The following is a 13199-nucleotide window of genomic DNA, read 5'->3' on the forward strand; positions in this document are numbered from 1 at the left end:
GGCTGGTTGTCTCTGATTGGGAGCCATATTTATACTGTCTGTTTTCCCTTGGTGTTTGTGGGGTTTTGTTCCAGTTGGTCATTGTTACCTAGGACGTTACGAGTCGTTTTGTTGTTTTGTATCGTGTGTGCACTTTAACTAATTAAAGTATGTTCGCTCAACACGCTGCGCCTTGGTCCTCCTCTATTAACGACAATCGTGACACATGTCAGATACAGTCAAGTTATTGTCTGCCATTTTGTGATGCTAGAAGGTCTTGGGATGAGATGGCCGCTGGTATTTCCCCTTTGTGCTCTCCCTCCTTTTTGGTATCTGTAGGCAGTGGGTAGATGGATTGTTAATAATTCACCAACCTAAAGGGGCAGGAGAGGAGAGGATACTGTATATGTATAACTGACAATGCAAAGACACTGACTAAGAGAATACTTGAAAACACCTGCAAGACAGTGTTGCACAAAATGTTTTCCAGATCAGTGTTAAGGATTCTCAAAAGGAAATGCTCAATATTGGTATGAGACTCGACTGCTGCCATTTCATGGTGATGTGTTCAATCACAGATCTGGTCATAAAATGGTTGCCGGTATCGCATAAGGTCTATGTGTTATTACACTCCGGTAGGGGGAGGTGGAGTACTGACATCTTGTTGTGGCTTTAGCCGGGGTGCAGCCAGTCTGCCAAAAACATCTGAAAAAAGAAAAAGAGACGGGCCTCCAGGGACTTTCCAAGACTTTGTGCTCTGTGTGGTAAAATAACAAACATTCATCCCATACCACAATAAAATGTGCTCATGTACACACTTATGTGGATCAGACAACCCACAAAAAGAAGACAAAAGCTCATGCACAATAAAAATACCAGCAAACATTTTATTTCTAAACCAATGCTTAGGTTACATTTCGCCACAAAATGGCTGCCGGCAAGTCTGTCACACTGATACTACGCTTAGACAAAAGCATTCACAACAATGGATATGGATGTGTACAGGAAATGTAAAACAAGCATCAGATTAAATTACAGGTGGTTTAGTGAGAGATTAAAATCTTTAATAGATGATTTCTTCTCTTGGATAGGCAATATAATAGACCTTTGCTCCAGAACATCATGTTTTTATAACGAGGGTCACTGCCCTTCTATTTCTTAATCTAACGTTTCCTTTTCTTTTTTATACAAAATAAAATAAAGGGAAGGGAAGAACGAGACAATCAAATCAAAACAACTCATACAAGATAACAAAATATCACCAACAGAAGTGTCCATCTCTTATGAAAAAGACGATCTATAACGATATTCAATATTTACATAAATTTGCAATTTACAGTATATTAGGAGGTTGTGAGTATTGGTCAGAGTGAGAGTGAGAAAATGACATCACTATTTATAGTTCAAACAGTAGCATTGCTTTGGTCAATGTGGTGTGTTGTCTTCCGTGAACAGTCTCTCTCTTAGTTTGTAGTAGCTCCCCTTCCTGTCCATCAACTCCTGGTGAGTGCCCTGCTCCAGGACGGTCCCCTGGTCAATCAGAATGATCTGATCCGCCCTCTCAATGGTCTTCAGCCTATGAGCAATCACCAGCAGGGTCTGGGAGGGGCAGCTAGCCAGGGCCTCCTGGACCTGAGACAGAGGGAACATCTGAGTGAAACCACTAGCTAGCTCTAACCCTATTGAGAATGTCAATGCTAACTATTGTTACTTAGTACATAAGTGAGACCACTAGCACTAACCATATTGAGAGTATGAACGATGGAAGGCTAAAGCTATATGGTTCATGTGAGGAGGGAGGCCGTACCATGTGTTCGCTCTCAGTGTCCAGTGCGCTGGTGACCTCGTCCAGGATGAGGACCTGTGGCTCTCTGATCAGAGCTCTGGCGATGGCGATACGTTGCTTCTGACCGCCGGACAGCTGACCACCCCGCTCTCCTACATCTAATAGATGGACAGACAGACAGTACATTTATCGAGTCTCTCCCTGTGGTCATCCAGCAGTGATATATATAATATTCCTATTTGTCATTGATGATGGGTCAGTGTACCTGTGTCGTAACCTTTCTCCAGTTGGCTGATGAAGCTGTGGGCATTGGCTCTGCGAGCAGCTTCCTGTACCCTCTCCAGAGAGCAGTCTGCCAGACCATAGGCAATGTTGTCCTTTATGGACCCAGAGAACAGAACAGGTTCCTGGCCCACCATGGCCACCTGGTAGGGCAAAACCAATCCCCAATCAGCCAATCAAAACCAATGCAATGTTTTTTCTCCTGCGAAAATTCTTATACTGTTGGTAGCCATAAAGACTTTCTCTAGAGATGTAAAAGTGGCAATATATGTGTAGATATAGTCTTATCAATCAAGCAATCAAATGTTATATATAAAGCCCTTTTTACATCAGCAGATGTCACAAAGTGCTATACAGAAACCCAGCCTAAAACCCCAAACAGCAAGCAATGCAGATGTAGAAGCACGGAGCTGACTTTGTGGTGCAGGTGTGTGTCACGCCCTGGCTCTGGGGACTCTTAATTGTTGAGCCAGGGTGTGGATGTTCTATGTTTAGTTTTTCTATGTTTGGTTCTAGATCGTTTAGTTTCTATGTTGGCCAGGGTGGTTCCCAATCAGAGACAGCTGTAGCTCGTTGTCTCTGATTGGGGAACATATTTAGGCAGCCTGTTGGCATGTTAGTGTGTGGGATCTTGTTCTGTAAGGTTTGTGGTGTATAACCTAGGACTTCACGTATCGTTCATTTGTTGTTTTTGTTCGTGTAAGTACTAATAAAGTATGTACGCTTATCACGCTGCGCCTTGGTCCGCTTCATCCATTAACGACCGTGACAGAAGATCCCACCACAAGAGGACGAAGCAGCGTGCCCAGGAGGAGAAGAGGGCGATGTCTCAGGTGGGCGAATGGTGGTCATGGGAGGAGATATTCGCGGGCAGAGGGCCATGGGCAAAGGTAAATGACCAGGCAGGAGAGGAGAAACGGCGCCAACCGTGCCGACGACGGACACGCGAGAGGCAACCCCAAGACATTTTTTGGGGGGGGCACACGGCGTGGATGACGGGGCTGCTGGAGGCAGCTACAGGGCGAATCTGCGGACTAGGAGAGGAGGCCACCAGGTTACGGGGGCCATTGGTCATAATAATAATAATAATAATAATAATATGCCATTTAGCAGACGCTTTTATCCAAAGCGACTTACAGTCATGCGTGCATACATTTTTTTTTTTGTGTATGGGTGGTCCCAGGGATCAAACCCACTACCTTAGCGTTACAAGCGCCGTGCTCTACCAGCTGAGCTACAGAGGACCACAGAATGAGGGAGAAGGAGAGTGTAGAGGCACGGCGAGAGGTACTGGTTAGGCAGCAGAGGGAGCGGAGGTTTATAAGGAAACCCAGTCCCGCTCCTCGCACCAAGCAAGTGGTGTGTGTCACCAGTCCGGTCCGGCCCGTTCCTGATCCCCGCACAAGGCCAGTGGTGTGTGTTCCCAGTACGGTCCGGCCTGTTCCTGTCCCTCGCACCAAGCCTGTGGTGCGCGTCGCCAGCCCGGTCCGGCCTGTTCCTGCTCCCCGCACCAAGCCTGTGGTGCGCGTCGCCAGCCCGGTCCGGCCTGTTCCTTTCCCTCCCACCAAGGCTGTGGTGCACGTCGCCAGCCCGGTCCGGCCTGTTCCTGTCCCTCGTACCAAGCCTGTGGTGCGCGTCGCCAGCCCGGTCCGGCTTGTTCCTGCTCCCCGCACCAAGCCTGTGGTGCGCGTCGCCAGCCCGGTCCGGCCTGTTCCTGTCCCTCGCACCAAGCCTGTGGTGCGCGTCGCCAGCCCGGTCCGGCCTGTTCCTGCTCCCCGCACCAAGCCTGTGGTGCACGTCGCCAGCCCGGTCCGGCCTGTTCCTGCTCCCTGCACCAAGCCTGTGGTGCGCGTCGCCAGCCCGGTCCGGCCTGTTCCTGCTCCCCGCACCAAGCCTGTGGTGCGCGTCGCCAGCCCGGTCCAGCCTGTCCCTGCTCCCCGCACCAAGCCTGTGGTGCGCGTCGCCAGCCCGGTCCGGCCTGTTCCTGTCCCTCGCACCAAGCCTGTGGTGCGCGTCGCCAGCCGGGTCCGGCCTGTTCCTGCTCCCCGCACCAAGCCTGTGGTGCGCATCGCCAGCCCGGTCCGGCCTGTTCCTGCTCCCCGCGCCAAGCCAGTGGTGCGCGTCGCCAGCCCGATCCGGTCTGTACCTGCTCCCCGCACCAAGCCAGTGGTGCGCGTCGTCAGCCCGGTCCGGCCCGTTCCTGCTCCCCGCACCAAGCCAGTGGTGCGCGTCGTCAGTCCGGCACGGCCCGTGCCTGTTCCACCGGTGTTCAGTCCAGCTCCGGCCAGCGGGGCCAGACCAGACCAGGGGCGCAACGGGGGGGTAGAGAGAGAGTGGTGGTCACGCCCGAAGCCGGATCCGCCTCCGAGGCGGAATGCCCACCCGGCCCCTACCCGGTTGTGTTGGTGTGGCGCGGTCGCAGTCCGCGCCTTTGGGGGGGGGGGTACTGTCACGCCCTGGCTCTGGGGACTCTTATTGTTGAGCCAGGGTGTGGATGTTCTATGTTTAGTTTTTCTATGTTTGGTTCTAGATCGTTTAGTTTCTATGTTGGCCAGGGTGGTTCCCAATCAGAGACAGCTGTAGCTCGTTGTCTCTGATTGGGGACCATACTTAGGCAGCCTGTTGGCATGTTAGTGTGTGGGATCTTGTTCCGTAAGGTTTGTGGTGTATAACCTAGGACTTCACGTATCGTTCATTTGTTGTTTTTGTTCGTGTAACTAATAAAGTATGTACGCTTATCACGCTGCGCCTTGGTCCGCTTCATCCATTAACGACCGTGACAGTGTGTTGGTAGTGGTGCTGTTTGCTGTCTATATTACCTTCCTGTGCAGGTAGTGGTGCTGGTAGCTCTGCAGTGGCAGTCCGTCCAATAGGATCTCTCCCTGCTGAGGCTGGTAGAACCTCTCCAGCAGACTGACACAGGTGCTCTTCCCCCCTCCTGACGGCCCCACCAGAGCAGTCAGCTGACCTGGCCTCAGCTCCAGAGAGAAGCCCTAACACAAGCAGAAAGCCAATGACACACTACCTCAGCAATGGCACAAGGAAAGGCAAAAATGTGGTGATGACGAAACTGCCCGGTAAGGTTGCCTTATGTTTTACCCTCCTCCCAGGTGAGCTTTACCTGCAGTACTTTACGTTCCTGGCGGGTAGGATAGGAGAAGGAGAGGTTGTTGAAGTGGATGTGTCCAGTCAAGGTCTCTGGTTGGAGGGTCCCCTTGGTGCTGACCTGGGGCTCTCTGTCCAGGTACTCAAACACCTTACCAGCTGCCCCCACCGAATTCAGCATGTCGCCAAAAATGTAAATCAAAGTCTGAGAGGGCAGAGGGCAGATTTATTATTCAGAATTGTGTCATCGTAACTCAATATATGTTAGTCTTTGGACTAACCGTTTCTACACTATTAAAAATATGTATTTTGTATTCCCTAACATTGATCTTTCTCGTCACTATAGCAACTTTTACATTATGTACTTAGTAATAAATGCATTGCCATTAAACTTGTAATATTTATTCACCTCTTAATCGTCAATGGAACATTAAAGGTTGTTGATAAGACATTTGCCTTGCTGTGAATGATGGGGCTGAGACAATGATAAAGTAGCATTACCGTACCCTGATATTGTCTGCCATGTCAGACTGGTAGAGAATGAAAGAGACCAGGTTCCCGGTGCTCATCTGACCTCGCTGGATAAACAGTCTGCCATAGTACAGCATGACCACCTGCATTACCAGCGCTGTTAGCTGTAACACACAAACACACAGAATGTGATGAGTACATGCACTGACGATCACAAGAACTGGTGACCGGCAGTTTGCCTTATTCCCAATCAAATAAGAAGCATTTAAATCTTCTGAGCATAAGGGGGACAGTGAGTGATCCCTGCATACTCACTCTTCTCAGGAGCAGGTAGACTGCCCTGACGGTGTCCCGCCTGGTCTTGAGATTGTGGGTGTCCATCAACCTGTCGTTATAGCGACCAGCCTCACGCTGCTCAGTTTTGAAGCTTCGTACGGTCCGGATTCCCGCAACTGTTTCCCCCGCTGCCTCGTTCGCCCTGGCCATGGAGTCCTGCACCTCCTTAGAGAGCCTCTGAGGAACAGTCAATCCACAATAACATTTACTAGACTCTATTTTACAAGGTTACCCAGTACATTTAGTATTCACCATCTTATGTACTGTATATTCACACCAAAAATGTCAGGGCCTTCTGCATTAGATCATTTCAGCGAATCATTGCAGGGACCAACATATCATTTCAGGACCTTCTGATCTGGGCACAAACAACTCTTAGAAAAAAGGGTTCCTAAAGGGTTCTTCTGCTGTCCCCATAGAATAACCCTTTTCAGTTCCAGGTAGAACCCTTTTGGGTTCCAGGTAGAACCTCAGTAGAAAGGGTTCTACATGGAACCCAAAAGGGTTCTAGCTGGAATCAAAAGGGTTCTAAATGGAACTAAAAAGGGCTCTTCAAATGGTTATCCTATGGGGACAGCCGAACAACCCTTTTAGGTTCTAGATAGAGTCTACCATACCAGATAATAGTTGTCATGGATGCTTTGCAGCAGGCCGGTGATGGGCGTCTCCATCAGCATGAGCAGAGTGAGCTTCCAGGATAGGCTCATCATGAGCGACAGCATACCCACGGTCTTAATGAGGGTCCTCAGTAGGACGTTGACATTTAGGGCCACCGCCCGGGCCATCAGAGTTGTGTCTGTGGACAGCCGGGACGTGATGTCACCTACGAGAGTTCAGAGGTGAAAGTTGCAACTTTGTCGAATAACTAAGGCGCATAGAAGAACAAACTGGTGGGGTCTTCAAGAGATATTCAGCCACTCATCAGAGTACAGTCCATTGGACGACAAAGGAAGTTAAATAGAAAGTGCATTTAAGTTACAGTAATTTCATGAACAAACAAGGGTCCCATACATTCCAGAAATACAACAGATTGCATACGGATCATTAGTTCTTGTTTGGGATAATCATAAACGTGTCTCTACCTGTCTTGATGGTCTCAAAGAAGCCAATGTCCTGCTTCACCAGGGCCCCAAACAGCTCTACTTTCATTCGAGAGGTGAAGCTGTTGATGGCACACATGAAGAGGCCTCCACGACAGCCTGCACTGAAAGAGCTGCAACAAACAGACACCATAAGCTACAGCAGTGTTGAAATAATGTTCACTTGCAGCAGCGAAATCAGTGTATTCAATAACCTTTACATACATATATTATACAAACTACAATATGTAATGTGCGAAATTGATGAAGACCGTAGTGGTGAAAAACAGATAAGAAGCTCTCTGTTGAATCTGCTTACCTTCCCAAAGAGTAAAGCCCCATGAGGATGATAGCTGTGAGAAAGTTATTCCACTTGTACTGGGTACCCAAGATGTCAATCACTTTTCCCGTGTAGTATGGGATGAACATTTCACCTGAAAACACACACCACCACCATCATCATCATCATTATCATTGTAATCTTCATCATCATCATACTCACAATAATCATCGTCTTCATCATCACATAATACTCAGTAATTTTGTCAAAACAACAATTAAATACTTACAGAGGACAGCCAGTGACAGGAATATAAACGCCCCAATCAAAAGGAGGGTGTCAGGTCTGTAGAAGATGAGGACTCTCATGAACAGCACTCGTGCCTTCTGCTTCTTCTGTTTCCCGTTACTTTCTCCATTGCTGTCAGGGAAGGTGGTCTCCCAAAATAAGGCTGCTGCAGCTACTGCCGCCGTACACAATAGCCACAAACTTGGACCCCCCAACGATCCATACGCGCTCTCCGGTGAACCTCCATACAGCATCAGTCGCACAGTCTCATAGACCGGGGCAAGGAAACAGTGCACCGCTAACCAGCGCTTGAATACGGGTTTTATCGATCCTAGTGTGAGTAGCGATAACCCGAGTAACAGAACTAATCGAATCCCCGCTACAACCCATAGACGCACCAGATTTCCGAAATAATTAAAAGTGCTTGGTCCAGTTTCGAAAATAGATGCGCCAAAACCCGGTGCGCAAAATGTGGTTATGTCAATGCATATACCTAAAGCCATAGCGAACGCGCACATTCTAAGCATACTTCTTATCGTCTAAAATGCGTTTTAATCTATAACCTATGAATTCAAAGGTGAGAGATGGCAAGTCCCCGAATTCGTGTAGATCCTTTCCACTGAATTGACTTTTTTCATTTGTTTTCAAAGGCTACGTTTTAGTTTCAGTTTCAATTTCCCATATGCCCTAACCAGAGGGGGAATTCTTCTCCACAATATTATGCACTTTCCATTTAGCTTGTATTCTGTGACATAATAAATACCAGACAATAATGCTCGCGCACTTAGCCTATTGGTTTATGGTGACATGTTTATCCTACACTCTTTAAAAAAACTGTGATCTAGAACCTAAAAGGGCTTTCCCCATAGGAGAACCCTTTGAAGAACCATTTTTGGTACCAGGTAAAACCATTTGGGGTTCCATGTAGATTCCTTTCCACAGAGGGTTCTACATGGAACCCAAAAGAGTTCTACCTGGGACCAAAAAAGGTTCTACCTGGAACCAAAAAGGGTTATCCTATGGGGACAACCGAAGAACCCATTTGGAACCCTTTTTTCTAAGAGTGTACATGTGGTCTCTTGCGCGCTCCCCGCTTTGGCGCCTTTTTGAGTTTTTATTTGTCACATACACGTGTTTATCAGATGTTATTGCGGGTGTAGCGAAATGCTTGTGCTTCTAGCTCCGACAGTGCAGTAATATCTAACAAGTAATATCTAACAATTTCACAACATATACCCAATACACATAAATCTAGTAAAGAATGGAATTTAAGAATATATACATATATGGACAAGCAATGACAGAGCAGCATGGACTAAGAAACAGTAGAATATTATAGAATAGAATACAGTATATACATATGAGATGAGGAGTGCAAGATTTGTAAACATTATTAAAGTGACTAGTGTTCCATTTCTTAAAGTGGCCAGTGATTTCAATAGGCAGCAGCAGCCTCTAATGTGCTAGTGATGGCTATTTAACAGTCTGATTGTCTTGAGATAGAAGCTGGTTTTCATTCTCTCTGTCCCAGCTTTAATGCACCTATACTGACCTCGCCTTCTGGATGATAGCGGGGTGAACAGGCAGTGGCTCGGGTGGTTGATATCCTTGATGATCTTTTTGGCCTTCCTGTGACATCGGGTGCTGTAGGTGTCTTGGAGGGCAGGTAGGTAACAGTTCCCACAGTCCATAGATATACGTGGCCATGTCTGTGACCTCATTAAACCCATATATATATAGCTGATATATTGTCTATTATTTGACCTTGACCACTAACTAGGATAACCTAAGTAGGCTAATGTAGGTCTGTCATAGGCTAGCCTATAAATGTCCACTTTTAATTAACACAAAAGACAACAATGTGTTGATAAATTAAACCTGCTGGCTTCATATCCACTTGGTAACTGATGATTCATGATCACCTAAACTGAATACAATTTGCTACGAATATTCCCATGGCCTCACCAGTGCATGGCTTATATACGGTTAGAAATAATCCTAATACCAAACATTACCATAACTTTTGATGGTGGCAGAACACTTCTTGAATAGTTGTTTTGGGGTTGAAAAAAACATACAGAGAAATATCCAAGGAAAGTTTAATTGAGAGATGGTTTATTGACTTGTGAATCACCCAAAGACACAGTCCATCATGAGGTCCCCGGCTACCAAAAATAAAATCAGTCTTCAACAGAGGGCATAACAATTATGAATAGTTTTGAAATAGTATGTGTAGTGATGTGGGGATGAGAATATTGAACATTGTGCCAGCATGATTCATACCCCTATCCAAACATGCTATATCCTGTGTAGATGTAATAGTACTGTTTGTTCGTAAGGTGGCCATATGTCCACTCACTGTTTCATAATTACAACAACTTGAGTGTTACTGTTTTCACAACCCAGTTTTCACTGATCATAAAAAGTGGGCAACTCATTGCCCAGAATGCATTTCTCCTCTGCACCCTTTTTATCGATAGTGACAAGGTAGGCCACACCTCCGCTGGAACCATCTCGACTCATAGCCAATGAAAGTGCTGAGAGAGAGGAAAGATTAAGAAAGAGAGCGAGAGAGAGAGAGTATATTATTGGCTAATGACACAACATCATAATAGCGTCTAATTCATGCTGTTTAGGTCATATATCAACACATATCTGTATTTTAAAAGTGCACTGTCACTCACTGTTGACAACAAACTGTTGGCAGTCCTCTTTGCTCATGGCCTTCCGGTACTCTGCATCAACAAACCCATAGACGTAGGAGCTTCCGGAGCCGCCGACCGCAAAGGGTTGTCTGGACAACAGGCCATTCAGGGTCACATACACCTGGGAGGGGTCAATGAGTGGGGAATGCGTGAACAACTGTGAGTTTGATGCAACTATGAGTTTGATTCTGTACTAATTGTACTAAAAGTTAATTAGTGCATACACTCAAAACTATTACAAAATTGTCAATTGAATTCAAAATGACGTCTTCTGAGCTTCAGGGATCAGTTAATATGTTCCAGATGTAAGAACATTTTCTGAAAGAGACACAATAAATACATTAATACAGATTGGACTAGTGTTTATAGATGTGGCATTTCTATGTAATAACTGACCTGTCCCCCTCCTCTCTTGTCCCACCCAGCAACAATGAGATGTGCTGACAGCTCTTCTTTGTACTTGTACGAGATGTTTTTCACCAGAGTGGCAGCTGAACGAACTTGAGGATCCTCTCCAACCTCAATGCTGAGTTAAAGAAGTCACAAGTCACAAAAGCCAAAGCTCAATAGCATAATTCTCATTAACAATATCTATATAAGCAAACCCCCACGAGAACATGACAAAATGCACACTACACTGTACGCCTATAAACCTTTTCCATACATTTAATTCAACCAAATTTATTATACAGTACATACCACTATAGCTTTTGTCGACCACAATAAATAGCCATGCAATGGGTAATACGTGTAATACCTGTGCACATCCAGCTGGTAGTTAACCATCTCAGCGATGGTCTGGGCATCTGCAGCCGAGCCTGATAGGGCGCAGTAGATCTTGTCATGGAGGAGAGAGAGCTTGTTCATCACCCGGTTCACCACAGTCTCCCTATGAGGGATAGAGAGAAGAGGGAGGATGGATGGAGGAAAAACGGAGGGTTGAGGGAAGACCATAACTTTTTGAATGTTCATAGTAAATAATTGGCTCTCAAAGACTTGGAACAGCCACTTACCCAGCAGACACTCGAGAGTCAGAGCCCAGCACAACCCCTCCATCAAACTCAATAGCAATGATGGTGGTCTGAAAGAAAAGCACAGACACAATTTAGATTAAGTGCTTTCCAAACTGGCTTGAGGGCATAATTAAATGACTCAATTGAATGACTCTACACAGCTAAATTCACTTTGAGACTGACCATTTGGAAAAGGCAATAGATTCTGTTTCTACATTAATAAAAAATAAAACAAATAAAAACACAATGCACACCCCAACATTTTACAATGAGAATACTTCTCTAGGCTAATATGAATTCCACCTCCATACATGTCATCAAATTATACTCACCCCAGTTTTTACTTCTTCAGATAGCCACCCTGGCTCTGGTGATTCGTCTAACATCTTGAAGCACTTTCGTTTTGCGCACGAAAGAGAAGTGGCTGGTCGCGTTGATACCTGTTCAGTGCACACGTGAGAAGACTATTGATTCAACGCGAAATGATACAAATAAAACATGCAATTTAACACCAAACGATGCCTCATTTAGGACATACGCGAACATTTGCTATTAAACTAGAATTTTGTTTTAAGAATCAACTCTTAAAAGATATTTCAGAAAAGAGCCGTCATACCTTTCTGTCTAGTCCACCATTTCCCGGAATAAACTGAAAATGAAAGTTACATTGTCAGTCACCGAACGGCCAGTGAGAGGCTGAAACATACTGTGAGCTCCAAAAGTATTGGGACAGTGACATTTGTGTTGTTGTTTTGGCTCTCTACTCGCAACTCTTTGGAAACGACTACGAGGTTAAAGTGCAGTTTGTCAACTTTAATTTGATGGTATTTTCATCCATATCGGATGAACCGTTTAGAAATTACAGAGGTTTTTGTACATAGTCCCCCATTTTAGGGGAACATTAGTATTGGTGCAAGTTAACTTATGTGTATTAAAGTAGTAAAAAGTTAAGTATTTGGTCCCATATTTATAGCACTCAATAACTACATCAAGCTTGTGACTACAAATTTGTTGAATGCATTTGCTATTTGTTTTGGATGTGTTTCTGATTATTTTGTGCCCAATAGAAATGAATGCTAAATAATGTATTGTGTCATTTTGGAGTCACTTTTACTGTAAATAAAAATTGAATATGTTTCTAAACACTTCTACCTTAATGTGGATGGTACCATGATTATGGATAATCCTGAATAATGATGAGTGAGAAAGTTACAGAGGCATAAATACCCCCCTCCTCCAAAAATGCTAACCTCGCCTGTTATTGGTAATGGTGAGAGGTTAAACATTTATTGTTAACAAACTATAGTTTTGGCAAGTCGGCTAGGACATCTACTTTGTGCATGACACAAGTAATTTTTCCAACAATTGTTTACAGACAAATTATTTCACTTATAATTCACTGTATCACAATTCCAGTGGGTCAGAAGTTTACATACACTAAGTTGACTGTGCCTTTAAACAGCTTGGAAAATTCCAGAAAATGATGTCATGGCTTTAGAAGCTTCTGATAGGCTAATTTACATAATTTGAGTCAATCGGAGGTATACCTGTGGATGTATTTCAAGGCCTACCTTCAAACTCAGTGCCTCTTTGCTTGACATCATGGGAAAATCAAAATAAATCAGCCAAGACCTCAGAAAAAAAAAATGTAGACCTCCACAAGTCTGGTTCATCCTTGGAAGCAATTTCCAAATGCCTGAAGGTACCACGTTCATCTGTACAAACAATAGTACGCAAGTATAAACACCATGGGACCACGCAGCCGTCATTCTGCTCAGGAAGGAGACGCGTTCTGTCTCCTAAAGATTAACGTACTTTGGTGCGAAAAGTGCAAATCAATCCCAGAACAACAGCAAAGGACCTTGAGAAGATGCT

The 13199-nt window shown here is 45.2% G+C and overlaps 2 protein-coding genes across 2 annotated transcripts; both read right to left on the reverse strand.

Moving 5' to 3' along the window:
• Positions 1-841: 841 nt before the first annotated feature.
• LOC311111322 (antigen peptide transporter 2-like) lies at positions 842-8261 on the reverse strand. The gene is made up of 11 exons (XM_084154045.1): positions 7608-8261; positions 7358-7472; positions 7042-7172; positions 6577-6782; positions 5939-6136; positions 5659-5787; positions 5169-5357; positions 4867-5040; positions 2031-2190; positions 1787-1923; positions 842-1611 (listed from the first exon to the last, which is right to left on the reverse strand). The coding sequence occupies exons 1-11, from the start codon at positions 8131-8133 to the stop codon at positions 1405-1407; spliced, it is 2172 nt and encodes a 723-aa protein (XP_084010171.1). The 5' UTR covers positions 8134-8261; the 3' UTR covers positions 842-1404.
• A 1438-nt stretch (positions 8262-9699) lies between these two features.
• LOC311112343 (proteasome subunit beta type-9) lies at positions 9700-12018 on the reverse strand. Its single transcript, XM_084155410.1, has 7 exons — positions 11941-12018; positions 11657-11764; positions 11325-11392; positions 11069-11200; positions 10708-10837; positions 10291-10432; positions 9700-10143 (listed from the first exon to the last, which is right to left on the reverse strand). Exons 2-7 carry the CDS (start codon positions 11708-11710, stop codon positions 10016-10018), a joined length of 654 nt encoding a protein of 217 aa, XP_084011536.1. The 5' UTR covers positions 11711-11764; positions 11941-12018; the 3' UTR covers positions 9700-10015.
• Between the last annotated feature and the right edge of the window lie 1181 nt (positions 12019-13199).

This window comes from Coregonus lavaretus, assembly GCF_964263955.1.
Source record: "Coregonus lavaretus genome assembly, chromosome: 3".
Taxonomy (NCBI): Eukaryota; Metazoa; Chordata; class Actinopteri; order Salmoniformes; family Salmonidae; genus Coregonus; species Coregonus lavaretus.